General features: G+C 41.6%; 1 protein-coding gene across 1 annotated transcript in view; it reads right to left on the bottom strand.

The window, feature by feature from the left end:
* The window catches only part of acer1 (alkaline ceramidase 1), a 19,983-nt gene extending 2,193 nt beyond the window's left edge, over positions 1–17,790 (bottom strand). The window contains exons 1-6 of the mRNA XM_058390766.1: positions 17,438–17,790; positions 15,847–15,959; positions 14,241–14,355; positions 4,925–5,063; positions 1,801–1,938; positions 1,208–1,345 (exon numbers count right to left, since the gene is read on the bottom strand). Of these exons, the coding sequence (XP_058246749.1) occupies positions 1,208–1,345; positions 1,801–1,938; positions 4,925–5,063; positions 14,241–14,355; positions 15,847–15,959; positions 17,438–17,465 (671 nt within the window). The 5' untranslated portion in view covers positions 17,466–17,790. The remainder of the gene's footprint in view (positions 1–1,207; positions 1,346–1,800; positions 1,939–4,924; positions 5,064–14,240; positions 14,356–15,846; positions 15,960–17,437) is intronic.
* Between the last annotated feature and the right edge of the window lie 1,064 nt (positions 17,791–18,854).

Raw genomic sequence — 18,854 nt, 5'->3', positions numbered from 1 at the left:
CGCTGTGTTTTCCTAACCAACAACTCGGAAACTCAAGCGCAGAGAATCTCCTACTCGTAATTACGACTTCGTGGTAGCGTCAACGTGTGTTAAACCTGACTTGAATGCACCATGATAACCTAACAGCCTGCTGGCTTGGTGTTTTGAAACCATTTTTTGTTTGGTTTACACACAGATAATCCTAAAAGCATTGTATGTTTTGTTTTTGGTTTGTTTTGCTTGCGTTTAAACCCATAGAAGGATGAAATGGCACAATAGCACCCTCTAATGTTCAATATTTCAATGCAATTTATTTGTATAGAGCCTTTTCCAATGGACATTGTCTCAAAGCAGCTTTACAGATGTAAATAAAAATTATTAAATTAAATTATTAAACTATTTTATCCCTAATGAGCAAGCCTGAGGTGACGGTGGCGAGGAAAAAGTCCCTGGGATGACATGAGGAAGAAACCTTGAGAGGAACCAGGCTCACAAAGAATTAGCGCCGATAATGAACTGAATTGACCTAATAGTTTCTCATAGACCCCTGGTTGTTGTTGTAGAAAGGACATTATTTAGTTACAGTTACATTATTTACTGTCAGGGTGTCACCCAGATGAGGATGAGGTTCCCTTCACAAGCTTCACAAGCTGATCGGAATAAAATCTCAATTAATACATTAAAAATCACATTAAATCAAAAATAATATTAAATCATTTTGAGAATGTAAATATATCCTGGAAAAAATAAATAGGTTATGATTCTCCCAAAATGTCAAAATGTTTCTGCATGCCTCTGTTATTAAGTTACAGCTATAATGCTTCTTAAAAATAAATAAATAAATAAATTAATTAATTAATAAAAATAAATAAATAAATAAATAAATAATTTAAAAAATAACCAAATATTGTAATTGACCTGTCTGCCCAGTTTACAAGCTTGTTTTGGCCTGTTAAAAGTACATTGTAACTGCAAGTAACAAAAAGAAACCTCTTCATTTTGCTGTATTTTGAATCTCTCTGCGCTCATCTATCAAACCCGAGCTGATAAAGCACTGAAACTGCTCTTAAGTCAAAGACGTTAAAGCAGAGGTACGTGCTTATGATATTTATATCGAATTCTATTCACTCGCTTGTTTTAGTGATCGTGTTTTCGTTAAGCAGGCGTCGAAATTAAAGTGTAAATGTGTGTGTGTGTGTGTGTGTGTGTTAGCAGCGGCAGCTCGTACCAGATGCCGTGGAGGTAGCAGAAGTTGAGCTTTTGCCAGAAGCTGCAGCCGAAGCGGTCACTGATCCAGCAGGTGATGGCGAGCACCCAGAGGCCGATGGTGGCACGGGCTAAACGCAGCACCCGCTGGTCTGTACAGCTGGGAGAAAAAAGAAAGGACATGAGAAATGACAATAAAATAATAATACATGTATGTCCTAATATTGAGTTTCTGTAACTGTGTAACATTTATCACTGGTATACAATATTATCAGACTGAATAATAAACCAAGGCTGGAATAGATACTGGGGTTGCTTCTTTCGAGAGATAGAGAAATGAGAGATTTTCTTTAGGTTTTTCTTTAAAAAGAATCCGAAATAAGGAAGACACACACTCTGATACGGTTGGACTGTGCATGTTACACACCACACACAAAATAACCACCGAGGTTTAATATAAATCACAGAAACCATAAGTTATTTCAAACGTATATTTTTAAAGCGGCAGTATGCAACTTCCACGGCTTTCAAGTCATAATAACACATGAAAAAAATGTGTTTATTGTTTGACCGATCAGATTAAGATGAGAGGAAGATGCGAGAGCTGCAGCGTACCTCTTTAACTCCACACACACAGAGTAGAGGATGTGCAGGGCGAAGAAGTTGAGGGCATAGGCGTTGACTGTGGGCTTGACAAACGACAGCAGCGTGGTGATGACGGTGCTCACCATGACCATGCGAGAGAACGATGTCCTGCATCAGAGAGGAGGAAAAGAGTTTCACACACAGAAACACACACAAAAGTGAAGACTTCTTTCTTTCATTATGATCACCTGCCTAATATTGTGTTGTTCCCCCTTTTGCTGCCGAAATAGCCCTGCCCTGTCAGGTGACACTTTTCTATCAGAACCAGCATTAACTTCTTCAGCAGTTTGATCAACAGTAGCTCGTCTGTTGGATCGGATCACACGGGCCAGCCTGCGCTCCCCACGTGCATCAATAAGCCTTGACCACCCATGACCCTGTCTCCGGTTCACCACTGTTCCTTCCTTGGACCACTTTTGTTAGATACTGACCACTGCAGACCGGGAACACCCCACAAGAGCTGCAGTTTTGGAGATGCTCTGATCCAGTGGTCTAGCCATCACAATTCGTCCCTTTGTCAAACTCGCTCAAATCCTTACACTTGTCCATTTTTCCTGCTTCTAACATCAACTTTGAGGACAAAATGTTGACTTGCTGCCTAATATATCCCACCCACTGACAGGTGCCATGATGAGGAGATACTCAGTCTTATTCACTTCATCTCTCAGTGCTAATGTTATGGCTGATCGGTGTACATGATATTCTTTAATCTGTTTATGCAAAGTGTAGCAAAATACCTAACTAAGAAACGTTTGTGGAAGCCAACTAACTGACTGTGTTTCCATTATTATCGTGTAAGGGTGTGTAAACTTCTGCACTTGACTGAAGAACACTAAAGTTTCAACAATCTTAACAAATAGCAACAAAACAGCAGGAGTCTGTCGAAAGCACGAGTCTTTCCAGCGAGAACTCTGTGGTATCTGCTTACAAGGACGTTCCTGAACAGGAAGCCTCTACATGACGTGATGATGCACCTTAACGACGTCCCTGCAAGTGGAGCGCTCGCCACCTCATTAATATTTCACCCTTTTCCCATCCCGTGCTTTAATATTAATGCGTTGTCTGTCCAGAACGTTCTGGAAGTCATCTTTTCCGCCGGGTTCTTGTTATACACGATGCTCGTTTAACTGGATTGTTTTGTCTTCAATCCCAGACGTGTGCATCAGTTCACGTGAACACGTTTATTCATGGAATAGAACCTGATGTTAGATCTAAATAGGAGAAAATTTCCCATTGGGATGAATAAAGTATCCATGCATCCATCCATCCATCATTGGGATGAATAAAGTATCCATCCATCCATCCATCCATGGGTCACTGTAAACCCCAGAATCCTGGGTTGTGTAGTTTGAGGTTTCACACCTCTCCTACTTTACCCAGGGTTAACAATTAATCCTGACTCTTCCGAATCGGACATTTTACACCGAACCTTCCTAAACCCCGCCTTAACCTTCTCCTTATTTAAATAATCGTCAAAACCCGTGATTGTTCAAATACAGCACTTTAAATAGCAACTCATCTTTGACATGAGGAAAAAACGTCAGCATGTAAATCCCCCTCGGCTGTTTTAAACCTCCTGAGACGCACAAAGGTAAAATAAAAAAAAACAAAGAGCAAAAGTCGTCGTTTCCTGATCTGTCCTCATCTCGGAAAAAAATTAAGTAAGTAAGTTAAGTAGTCTTTATTTGTCACATATACATTACTGCACAGTGAAATTCTTTCTTCACATATCCCATTCTTGGAGGTTGGGGTCAGAGCACAGGGTCAGCCATGATACAGCGCCCCTGGAGGAGGTGGGGTTAAGGGCCTTGCTCAAGGGCCCAACGGTGGCAGCCTGGCAGTGCTGGGGCTTCAACCTTGATCTTACGGTCAACGACTCAGAGCCTTAACCACTTGAGCTACCACATGCTATGGGTCGTTCCCAAGAATCATCACCGGTTGCGTTTCATTGCTCATACAAATTCTGTTTCTTTACACAATAACATTTTGGTTTTGAGTACAAAAGAAGAAGCCCTTAATCCTTAGGCAGTGACTCAGTCTTAGACTGTGTGTGTGTGTGTGTGTGTGTGTGTAGGTGTACTCTCTTTCACCTCACAGTTACGGTTTGACTTAAACCCTCTTTGTTGTTACTCCTCACTCTAGCCCTTTAGTATTCCTCTCTCTTACTGTCATTACCATATCAAGCCCGACTGACTGATTTATGACTAGGTGTGTGTGACTAAAGCTGACATAATCCAGCTCTTGAGTTTAGTTGCAGTTCGTGTTAAGCTGCATTTCATGACGTGTTCGAAATAACCCCCTACTGATGGTATTCCCTGCGCTTGAAAGTCAGAAGCATTACAGAGAAACTTTCAGAGAAAACAGAATTAGTAATCGGAGTAGACGATTTTAATACGCAACGCTGACGCGTCGTTTGCAAACGATTCGACTCCTTGATCCGATTTGTTTAATGATCCGACTCGCTGATGTGAATCGATTTTTTTTCTTCCATTCAATTATTCATTCATGCATGAATTTATCTTTGCAAACTCTGTTTAGAAAAAAAATGAATCAGCTGAATGAGTCGACTCCTAAGTGATTCAGAGTCAAATGATCTGATTCACTAAAAACATTGCTATTGCTAATCCACAATATTAGATGTTTTTTTGATTGTTAGTCTCTGACATCAATCACATTACATCTCGTAAACACACGCAACGTTAACTAACTGTGCCGCATGATTATTTAGCCTTACTGAACCTAAGCACAATAAACCACTTCACAAAACGTAAAAAAGTGACCTGTTCATTTCAGAGTCATTGATACACATCTGTGATCGTTTATAAATATTCGTGTGTGATAATTAAATCTTAATTATCTACTGATTTATTTTATTTCATTTGGCGTTCTAACCCCGCCCACCCCATGGGTCTGAACGTGTTCGGTATCCGACATGCTAAAAGCCGTCACGGTTCCACCTCGAAAACATCTGCATCTGCCTCATGAGGTTCATATTAACACTGATGATTATATATTTCAATATAAAACATCTAAATTCATTTATGTACACAAAAGGTGTTTTGTGTGTGTGTGTGTGTTTGTGCTGTAAATATACCTGTCTTTAACAAAGTTAGGAAAATGCTTGCGTGGAAACCAGAGGGAGTAGCCGATGGCCAAAACCCAGAGGATGGAGAGTTCATCCAGCATCTGCCCCATGAAGCTGAGGGTCATGTGGAAGTACATGGAGAACAGACCTGAGAGAGACAGAGAGAGAGAGAGACAGAGAGAGAAGACAAGGAAAAAACTTTTATAAGATCCTTGTTTTGAGCGGATCGCGGTGTTGGTGTCGGTGTTACAGCTCACAGGTCGGAACTCAGGGGTTGGAGGTACACACAAAAGATAGCTTATGATGAGATCATGAAAAGAAATCTCAAATAATATATAATATCTGAAATAATACACACACTACAATACACACACACACACACACTACAATACACACACACATACACACTACAATACATACACACACACACTACAATACACACACACACACACACTACAATACATACACACACACTACAATACACACACACATACACACTACAATACATACACACACACACACACACACTACAATACACACACACATACATACACACTACAATACATACACACACACACTACAATACACACACACACACACACACACACTACAATACATACACACACACACAATAATACATACACACACACACACACACACTACAATACATACACACACACACACACACACACACTACAATATATACACACACACACTACAATACATACACACACACACTACAATACATACACACACTACAATACATACACACACACACACACACACTACAATACATACACACACACTACAATATACACACACACACTACAATATACACACACACACTACAATATACACACACACACTACAATACATACACACACACACACACTACAATACATACACACACACACACACACACTACAATACATACACACACACACACACACACACACTACAATACATACACACACACACACACTACAATACACACACACACACACACACACACACACTACAATACACACACACACACACACTACAATACACACACACACACACACACTACAATACACACACACACACACTACAATATACACACACACACACACACACTACAATACATACACACACACACACACACTACAATACATACACACACACACACACTACAATACATACACACACACACACACACTACAATACATACACACACACACACACTACAATACATACACACACACACACACTACAATACACACACACACACACACTACAATATACACACACACACACACACTACAATACATACACACACACACACACACTACAATACATACACACACACACTACAATACATACACACACACACTACAATACATACACACACACACACACTACAATACATACACACACACACACACACACACACTACAATACATACACACACACACTACAATACATACACACACACACTACAATACATACACACACACACACACACTACAATACATACACACACACACACACACACACACACACTACAATACATACACACACACTACAATACATACACACACACACACACTACAATACATACACACACACACACACACACACACACACACACTACAATACATACACACACACACACACACACACACTACAATACATACACACACACAATACAATACATACACACACACACTACAATACATACACACACACACACACACACTACAATACATACACACACACACACACACACACTACAATACATACACACACACTACAATACATACACACACACTACAATACATACACACACACACACACACTACAATACATACACACACACACACTACAATACATACACACACACACACACACACACACACACACACTACAATACATACACACACACACACACACACTACAATACATACACACACACACACACACACACACTACAATACATACACACACACACACACACACACTACAATACATACACACACACACACACACACACTACAATACATACACACACACACACACACACTACAATACATACACACACACACACACTACAATACACACACACACACACACACTACAATACATACACACACACACTACATACACACACACTACATACACACACACACACCCTACAATACATACACACACACACACACACTACAATACATACACACACACACACACACACACTACAATACATACACACACACACACACTACAATACATACACACACACACACACACACACACACACACACACACTACAATACATACACACACACACACACACACTACAATACATACACACACACACACACTACAATACATACACACACACACACTACAATACATACACACACACACACACTACAATACACACACACACACACACACACACACTACAATACATACACACACACACACTACAATACATACACACACACACACACACACTACAATACATACACACACACACTACAATACATACACACACACACTACAATACATACACACACACACACTACAATACATACACACACACACACACACTACAATACATACACACACACACACTACAATACATACACACACACACACACTACAATACATACACACACACACACACACACTACAATACATACACACACACACACACACACTACAATACACACACACACACACACTACAATACATACACACACACACACTACAATACATACACACACACACACACACACTACAATACATACACACACACACTACAATACATACACACACACACACTACAATACATACACACACACACACTACAATACATACACACACACACACACACACACACACACACACTACAATACATACACACACACACACACACACTACAATACATACACACACACACACACACACTACAATACATACACACACACACACACACACACTACAATACATACACACACACACACACTACAATACATACACACACACACACTACAATACATACACACACACACACTACAATACATACACACACACACACACTACAATACATACACACACACACTACATACACACACACACACACTACATACACACACACACACCCTACAATACATACACACACACACACACACTACAATACATACACACACACACACACACACACTACAATACATACACACACACACACACACACACACACACACACACACACTACAATACATACACACACACACACACTACAATACATACACACACACACACACACTACAATACATACACACACACACACACTACAATACATACACACACACACACACTACAATACATACACACACACACACACTACAATACATACACACACACACTACAATACATACACACACACACACACTACAATACATACACACACACACACTACAATACATACACACACACACACACACACTACAATACATACACACACACACTACAATACATACACACACACACTACAATACATACACACACACACACACTACAATACATACACACACACACACACACTACAATACATACACACACACACACACTACAATACATACACACACACACACACTACAATACACACACACACTACAATACATACACACACACACACACTACAATACACACACACACTACAATACATACACACACACACACACTACAATACATACACACACACACACACTACAATACACACACACACTACAATACACACACACACACACACACACTACAATACATACACACACACACTACAATACATACACACACACACTACAATACATACACACACACACACACTACAATACATACACACACACACACACACACACTACAATACATACACACACACACACACTACAATACATACACACACACACACACACACTACAATACATACACACACACACACACACACTACAATACATACACACACACACACACACACACTACAATACACACACACACACACACACACTACAATACATACACACACACACACACACACTACAATACATACACACACACACTACAATACATACACACACACACACTACAATACATACACACACACACACTACAATACATACACACACACACACACACTACAATACATACACACACACACACACACACACTACAATACATACACACACACACACTACAATACACACACACACACACCAATACACACACACACACACACACACACACACACTACAATACACACACACCAATACACACACCAATACACACACACACACACACACTACAATACATACACACACACACACACACTACAATACATACACACACACACACCAATACACACACCAATACACACACACACACACACACACACTACAATACATACACACACACGCTCAAGCGTTTCACTCAAGTGTTTCTTTAATCGGAGCCTCTGCATATTTATTGTATTGATATTTTTATATTATTGCGATTGTGAGTATATAAAATTCACTTCTCATTCTCACTACCATCAAAAATTCCTTACAACAGGATGATGAGTGGACATTTTGGTCAGTTGTAGCCGATGTATTTAGAGATCGTTTTATTTCTCATTCATTCGTTCTTCAGTAAGTAATTTATTCTGGTCAAGGTCACAATGGATCCTCAGGCTTTCCAGGAACGCTGGGCAAGAGGTGGGAATACATCCTGACCTCCAAGGGCACCACCCACACACACACACACACACACACACACACACTTTTACACACTTTTACACACTTTCAAGCTTATTCACACACTTCTACACATCTTCTTCACACACATTCACACACCTCTACACACATTCACACACTTACACACTTCTACACACATTTACACACCTCTACACACTTCCACACACATTCACACACTTCTACACATCTTCTTCACACACATTCACACACCTCTACACACATTCACACACTTCTACACATCTTCTTCACACACATTCACACACCTCTACACACATTCACACACTTCTACACATCTTCTTCTACACACACTCACACACCTCTACACACATTCACACACTTACACACTTCTACACACATTTACACACCTCTACACACTTCCACACACATTCAAACACTTCTACACATATTCTCACACTTCTACACACATTCACACACTTCTACACACATTCACACACCTCTACAAATATTCTCACACTTCTACACACATTCACACACCTCTACACACTTCTACACACATTCACACACCTCTACACACTTCTACACACATTCACACACCTCTACAAATATTCTCACACTTCTACACACATTCACACACTTCTACACACATTCACACACCTCTACACACTTCTACACACACATTCACACACCTCTACACATATTCTCACACTTCTACACATACTCACACACTTCTACACACATTCACACACCTCTACACACATTCTCACACTTCTACACATACTCACACACCTCTACAAATATTCTCACACTTCTACACACATTCACACACTTCTACACACATTCACACACCTCTACACATATTCTCACACTTCTACACATACTCACACACCTCTACAAATATTCTCACACTTCTACACACATTCACACACTTCTACACACATTCACACACTTCTACACACATTCACACACTTCTACACATACTCACACACTTCTACACACATTCACACACTTCTACACACATTCACACACTTCTACACACATTCACACACTTCTACACATACTCACACACTTCTACACACATTCACACACTTCTACACACATTCACACACTTCTACACACATTCACACACTTCTACACATACTCACACACTTCTACACACATTCACACACTTCTACACACATTCACACACTTCTACACACATTCACACACTTCTACACATACTCACACACTTCTACACATACTCACACACTTCTACACACATTCACACACTTCTACACATACTCACACACTTCTACACACATTCACACACTTCTACACACATTCACACACTTCTACACATACTCACACACTTCTACACACATTCACACACTTCTACACATACTCACACACTTCTACACATACTCACACACTTCTACACACATTCACACACTTCTACACACATTCACACACTTCTACACATACTCACACACTTCTACACACATTCACACACCTCTACAAATATTCTCACACTTCTACACACATTCACACACTTCTACACACATTCACACACCTCTACACACTTCTACACACACATTCACACACCTCTACACATATTCTCACACTTCTACACATACTCACACACTTCTACACACATTCACACACCTCTACACATATTCTCACACTTCTACACATACTCACACACTTCTACACATACTCACACACTTCTACACACATTCACACACCTCTACACACATTCTCACACTTCTACACATACTCACACACTTCTACACACATTCACACACTTCTACACACATTCACACACTTCTACACATACTCACACACTTCTACACACATTCACACACTTCTACACACATTCACACACTTCTACACATACTCACACACTTCTACACACATTCACACACTTCTACACACATTCACACACTTCTACACATACTCACACACTTCTACACACATTCACACACCTCTACAAATATTCTCACACTTCTACACACATTCACACACTTCTACACACATTCACACACCTCTACACACTTCTACACACACATTCACACACCTCTACACATATTCACACACTTCTACACATACTCACACACTTCTACACACATTCACACACCTCTACACACATTCTCACACTTCTACACATACTCACACACTTCTACACACATTCACACACTTCTACACACATTCACACACTTCTACACATACTCACACACTTCTACACACATTCACACACTTCTACACACATTCACACACTTCTACACACATTCACACACTTCTACACATACTCACACACTTCTACACATACTCACACACTTCTACACACATTCACACACTTCTACACATACTCACACACTTCTACACACATTCACACACTTCTACACATACTCACACACTTCTACACACATTCACACACTTCTACACAAATTCACACACTTCTACACACATTCACACACTTCTACACATACACACTTCTACACACATTCACACACTTCTACACATACACACACTTCTACACATACACACACTTCTACACACATTCGCACACCTCTACACACTTCTACACACATTCACACACCTCTACACACTTCTACACACATTCACACACCTCTACACATATTCACACACATTCACACACTTCTACACACACTCACACACTTCTACACACATTCACACACTTCTACACATATTCTCACACTTCTACACATACTCACACACTTCTACACACATTCACACACCTCTACACATATTCTCACACTTCTACACACATTCACACACTTCTACACACATTCACACACTTCTACACATACTCACACACTTCTACACACATTCACACACTTCTACACATACTCACACACTTCTACACACATTCACACACTTCTACACACATTCACACACTTCTACACACATTCACACACTTCTACACATACACACACTTCTACACATACACACTTCTACACACATTCACACACTTCTACACACATTCACACACCTCTACACACTTCTACACACATTCACACACCTCTACACACTTCTACACACATTCACACACCTCTACACACTTCTACACACATTCACACACCTCTACACACTTCTACACACATTCACACACCTCTACACATATTCTCACACTTCTACACACATTCACACACTTCTACACACATTCACACACTTCTACACACATTCACACACTTCTACACACATTCACACACATTCACACACTTCTACACATACTCACACACTTCTACACACATTCACACACTTCTACACACATTCACACACTTCTACACATACAAACACACTTCTACACATACTCACACACTTCTACACACATTCACACACCTCTACACACTTCTACACACATTCACACACCTCTACACATATTCTCACACTTCTACACACATTCACACACTTCTACACACATTCACACACATTCACACACATTCACACACTTCTACACATACTCACACACTTCTACACACATTCACACACCTCTACACATATTCTCACACTTCTACACACATTCACACACTTCTACACACATTCACACACTTCTACACATACTCACACACTTCTACACACATTCACACACATTCACACACTTCTACACATACTCACACACTTCTACACACATTCACACACTTCTACACATACTCACACACTTCTACACACATTCACACACTTCTACACATACACACTTCTACACACATTCACACACTTCTACACACATTCACACACCTCTACACACTTCTACACACATTCACACACCTCTACACACTTCTACACACATTCACACACCTCTACACACTTCTACACACATTCACACACCTCTACACACTTCTACACACATTCACACACCTCTACACATATTCTCACACTTCTACACACATTCACACACTTCTACACACATTCACACACTTCTACACACATTCACACACTTCTACACACATTCACACACTTCTACACACATTCACACACTTCTACACACATTCACACACATTCACACACTTCTACACATACTCACACACTTCTACACACATTCACACACTTCTACACACATTCACACACTTCTACACATACTCACACACTTCTACACATACTCACACACTTCTACACACATTCACACACCTCTACACACTTCTACACACATTCACACACCTCTACACATATTCTCACACTTCTACACACATTCACACACTTCTACACACATTCACACACATTCACACACATTCACACACTTCTACACATACTCACACACTTCTACACACATTCACACACTTCTACACATACTCACACACTTCTACACATATTCACACACTTCTACACATACTCACACACTTCTACACACATTCACACACAGTTTTTTGAGTTATGGTAGTATTCTTTACTAGTTGCCTAGGCGATGACGTGGGTTTAGTACACGAGAACATGGCTCAGGTCTCGCTGTAACCTGCTCCAGATGGCAGGTTTGTCTGCGTGTGAATGACTAAAGACCCGGATGTGGTCATGTGGTCATGTGGTCGTGTGGTCGTGTGGTCGTGTGGGAACAGGTGGACAGGTGGTGATTGTGAGACAGGTGAGAATAAGAGGACACTCACCCACGAAGATCATCATGAGCCACACCAGGTGCACGGCCAAGTTCCTCTCCTTAGCATAGGGGTGCAGCAGGTAGAGCATTATAGGAGCCACCACGAAGAAGATGAAGCTGCTCATCTGCACCAAGGACATTTAGAGAGAGAGAGAGAGAGAGAGAGAGAGACAGAAGATAGGTAGCAAGAGAAGACAGAACAGTGAAAATTCTGCACCTTTTCCCCCATTCCCTCCATCCTTGCATCTACTCCCTTCTCCTTCTTGCACTCAGTTCCTCCTCCTTCTGCTTCTCCTTCCCTCCTCCTTCTCCCTCTCCCTGCCTCCTCCAGCACCCTACCTCATCCTTCTTCCTCTACCTCCCTCCTCCTGCACCCTTCTCCCTCTTTTTTCTCCCTTTCCCTCCCTCCTCCTTCTGCTCCAGTCTTCTTCCTCCTGCACCCCCACACCCGTTCCCTCCCTCGCCCTGCACCTGTTCTCTCCCTCCCTCCCTTCTTCCTCTCCCTCCCTCCCTTCTTCCTCTCCATCCCTCTGTCCTTCCTCCTGTACCCTCTCCCACCCTCCCTCCTCCTTTTTCCTCTTCATCCCCCCCGCACCTGTTTCCTTCCTCCTCCTTCTTTCTCTCCCCCCATCCTCCTGCACTCTCTCACACCCTCCTCCTTCTTCCTCTCCTTCCATCCTCCTTCTCTATTTCCCTCATCATCCTGTATCTTCTCCCTCCCTCCCTCTGTCCTCCCTCCTGGACACTCTCCCGCTCTCCTTCTGCACTCTCTTACTCCCTCCTCCTTCCACCCTTGTTCTCTATTTCCCTCATCATCCTGCACCCCCCCCTCCCTCCTTCTTCCTCTCCCTCCTCCTGCACCTCTTCCTTCCTTCCCCCTGCACTTGTTCCCTCCCTCCCCCCTCCTTTTTCCTCTTCTTCCCTCATCATCCTTCATCTTCTCCCTCTCTCCTCCTGCACCCATTCCCTCCCTTCTCCTTCTTCCTATCCCTCCCTCCTACTGCACTCTCCCTCCTCATCATCCATCTTCTCCCTCCCTCCTCCTGCACCCTCTTTCTCCCTCCTTCTTCATCTCCCTTCTCCTGCACCTCTTCCCTCCTCCCCCTGCATTTGTTCCCTCCCTCCCTCCTCCTTCTTCCTACCCCTCCCTCCTCCTGCACTCTCTTCCTCCCTCATCATCCTGCATCTTCTGCCTCCCTCCTCCTGCACCTGTTCCTTCTTTCCCTCCCTCCCTCCCTCCCTCCTGCACACTCCTTTCTCATAGAAAGAAATCTCTTCTGCTAACTGAGTGACAGGGTGTAGGGAGCAGGGTGTGGTCTGGAATGTGTCCATGGCACCACATGGAAATGCAACGGTGTAACCCGTCAGACAGCAACCTGGCCTGGGTACAAACTGATGTCAAGGGTGTGTGTGCGTGAGTGTGTGTGTGTGTGTGTTGGGAGTTCAGTAAACAGATCTTCTACAAAAGTAATAAAACCTTCACGCATGACTGTGTTTAAGATATGATAAGAAGATATGAAAGAATTACTAATGTCAACAACCAAAAGTCATTTCCATTCTAATAAGACTCATAGGTCATGTATGATAAGACTTTGATACGTGTGTGTGTGTCTCACTGTGTTGAAGTACTCCACAACATTCTCAGAGTGCTTGTAGTTGTCTTCACACCAGTCCACTTCAGAACTCTCGTAAGAAAACACACCTGCCATTTTCTCGTAGGACAAGATGCCTGAGAAAGAGAGACAGAGACAATGTGTGTGTGTGTGTGTGTGTGTGTGTGTGAGTGTGTGAGAGAGAGAGAGAGAGAGAGAGGGAGAGAGAGGTGTTTGGGAGCGAGATAGAGAGAGCAATAGAGAGTGAGAGAGAAAGAGAGAGAGAGAGAGAGAGAGAGTGAGAGAAAGAGAGAAAGAAATGTGATTATTATGAACAATGTGGTTATTGTTCATTCATTACTTTTTAAACACAGGTCCTTCTTTTTCATACACTGACCAAATCATGTCAATCCATTTGCAGTAAGTTGATTGAATTTTGAGAGGGAGAGAGAGAGAGAGAGAGAGAGAGAGAGAGAGGGAGAGAGAGGAGGAATCCTATTCTAATCTATCCTATTATCACTTAAATAACCCACAGACGTCTATTTTTCGGACTCATTCTAATAGACTCAGTGTTATCACTAAACCATACTGAAACCCTCAGTTAAGAAGGTTTTAATCTAACTCACAATCATTTAATAAATTGCATCATTTCCCAGAATTAACTTAAAAATAATCAGCCAGTACCAAATACCTCATACCGCTTTCCTGCTCATATTTTACAACATTATGATTATGTCGTTTATACATATGCACATAACTTTATTTATCCAGCTGTATATAGAGTAACTAATTCACAAATCTGCACATAGATTCATACACATTATTATTATTTATTAAGTCTTACTATTTAATTGTTTTCTGTTCTCATGCCAGATATGAATATATGTATGAAGAGCACCTTAAAAAACCACCACAAATTCCTTGCGCGTCTGCGTACACTTGGCGAATAAAGCGGATTCTGATTCGTATGTGAAGCATTTAAGACAATGATTATTACGCAACGACTGGAAGAACCTCACGGGCACACGCCTGGTGTAATTAAACACACTCCTACCTACACACACACACACACACACACACCCATACACACGTGATTTAAAAGCGTGTACAGTTTCGATCGCCGTTCCTATACTGGATCTGCTTCCTAAACTGTTCATAAAGACAATATGATGTGCGTTCACATTGAATATGAAACGATACACAGCTCTAATGCAGATTATATATTTGACATTTCTTGTTATTGAAGCAAACTGAAATTGTCTTGTCATGCATCTTTAAGCAATCATGCAATTTAACTTCACCAAGCTTAAAAAAATACAAATAACATCATTAAAAAATTCGGATCTGTTCATTTTCCATTCAGACCGTCATGATGCATGTCCAACATGCCAACCTTTCTCCTCACGTGCAACTCCTCACGTGCAAAATTGGTCGGAAATGTGTTTTTTTTTTAACATTAATTCATGTAACAATAACTATGCCCTCACTCATAAGGCTACTGTTAATATAAAAAATGAATTAAAATGAGTTTAATAACAGATGAATGACCATATCCCAATGCTACTTTGAGAAGACAGGCGATAATCTCAATCAGGATGAAGAGTCAGTCTCTTACCTTTCAGGAACGTGTCCATCACCTTCATTAGCTGTTTCTGTGTGTGTGTGTGTGTGTGTGTGTGTTTCAGGTAGTTTTATGTAAAGGTGGAAAAAGATACATGGGTTTTTTTTAAAAATGACCCCGATCCTGTTAAGCGGGTCTCGGCTGTGAGCTGAGGTGAAACCGACTGAGCGCGCGCGCATTCCTGTCACTGAGGTACAGGTAAAACCTGTCAGGACACTACAACCTACATGACACTACATCACCGTGTCGCCTAAATACCCGCGTTTGGATAGTTGTTATTATGCGTTTTTATTTATTTATTTACTTTTGTATAACTACGACTGACTCATGCACCCTGCAGCCTCAGCCGCGCACCTGTCCAGATACATTCACCTGGACGCACAGCACAGCATGGGCGACGCTCATGAAGCGCCATTAGCGCAACGCGCATGCGCGCGAGTTTCCCGGCAGGACAGCGTGTGGTAGGCGGCGCCATTTTGGTGAGGAAATGTTGTGCTAGGTGTCCAGGTGTCCAAGTGTGCAAAGTCAGTGATGTCGGAGCAAAACATAACACACATGCAACAAGTGCTAAAACGTGCTATTTTAGGGAATTATTCAACAGCTGTGTGTGGGCGTGTGTACCACCTGTACCAACCAGTCACTGTACCAACCCTGAAGCTTCTTGCTTATAAACCACAGAAATTTGACAATGCTAACAATGAATGATGAGCAAAACTTTATTCTTTTTACTGGAACATCGACAGAAAAGTAGTTGTTATCTTATAGCAGCTATAAAACAGGGACTCTTTTGTCATGTTGAGGTGCCCCACAAGGATCAGTACTTGGTCCTCTCCTTCTCTCTCTTTCTATACTCACTCTCTTGGCAAAGTTATATCTTTACATAGGTTCTCGTACCACACGCAACTTATCTTCTCCTTCCCTCCCTCAGATACCACGACTCCTGCTCGGATCTCGGCATGTCTGGCGGACATATCATCGAGGATGACGGCTCATCAGCTGGAACACAAACCCAGTGAGGCTGAACTGCTGGTCAACCCAGGTGATTCATCCCCAGCCCAGGATCTTGCGATATCTCTGAACAACTCCCTGATCTCCCCTTCGGCCACTGCACGCAACCTTGGGGTAACCATGGACTGTCCTTTTCCTCCCATGTTGCTAATGTCACACGCTCATTTCGCTTTCTTCTGTATAACATCAGAAGGATTCAGCCATTTTTATCCACACAGGCTACTCAGGTGCTTGTTGTCTCGATATTAAACTGAAATACTGAAACGCTCTACTGGCAGGTCTACCTCTGAGTACAACTGCAAATGATCCAAAATGCTGCTGTGCGACTTGTTTTCAATCTGCCTAAGGTGTCACACACCACCCCACTGCTATGCTCCCTCCACTGATGCTTCCCTACAAAGCC

This window comes from Hemibagrus wyckioides, linkage group LG05, assembly GCF_019097595.1.
Source record: "Hemibagrus wyckioides isolate EC202008001 linkage group LG05, SWU_Hwy_1.0, whole genome shotgun sequence".
Lineage (NCBI taxonomy): Eukaryota > Metazoa > Chordata > Actinopteri > Siluriformes > Bagridae > Hemibagrus > Hemibagrus wyckioides.
This window is presented reverse-complemented; position numbering and strand designations above follow the sequence as displayed.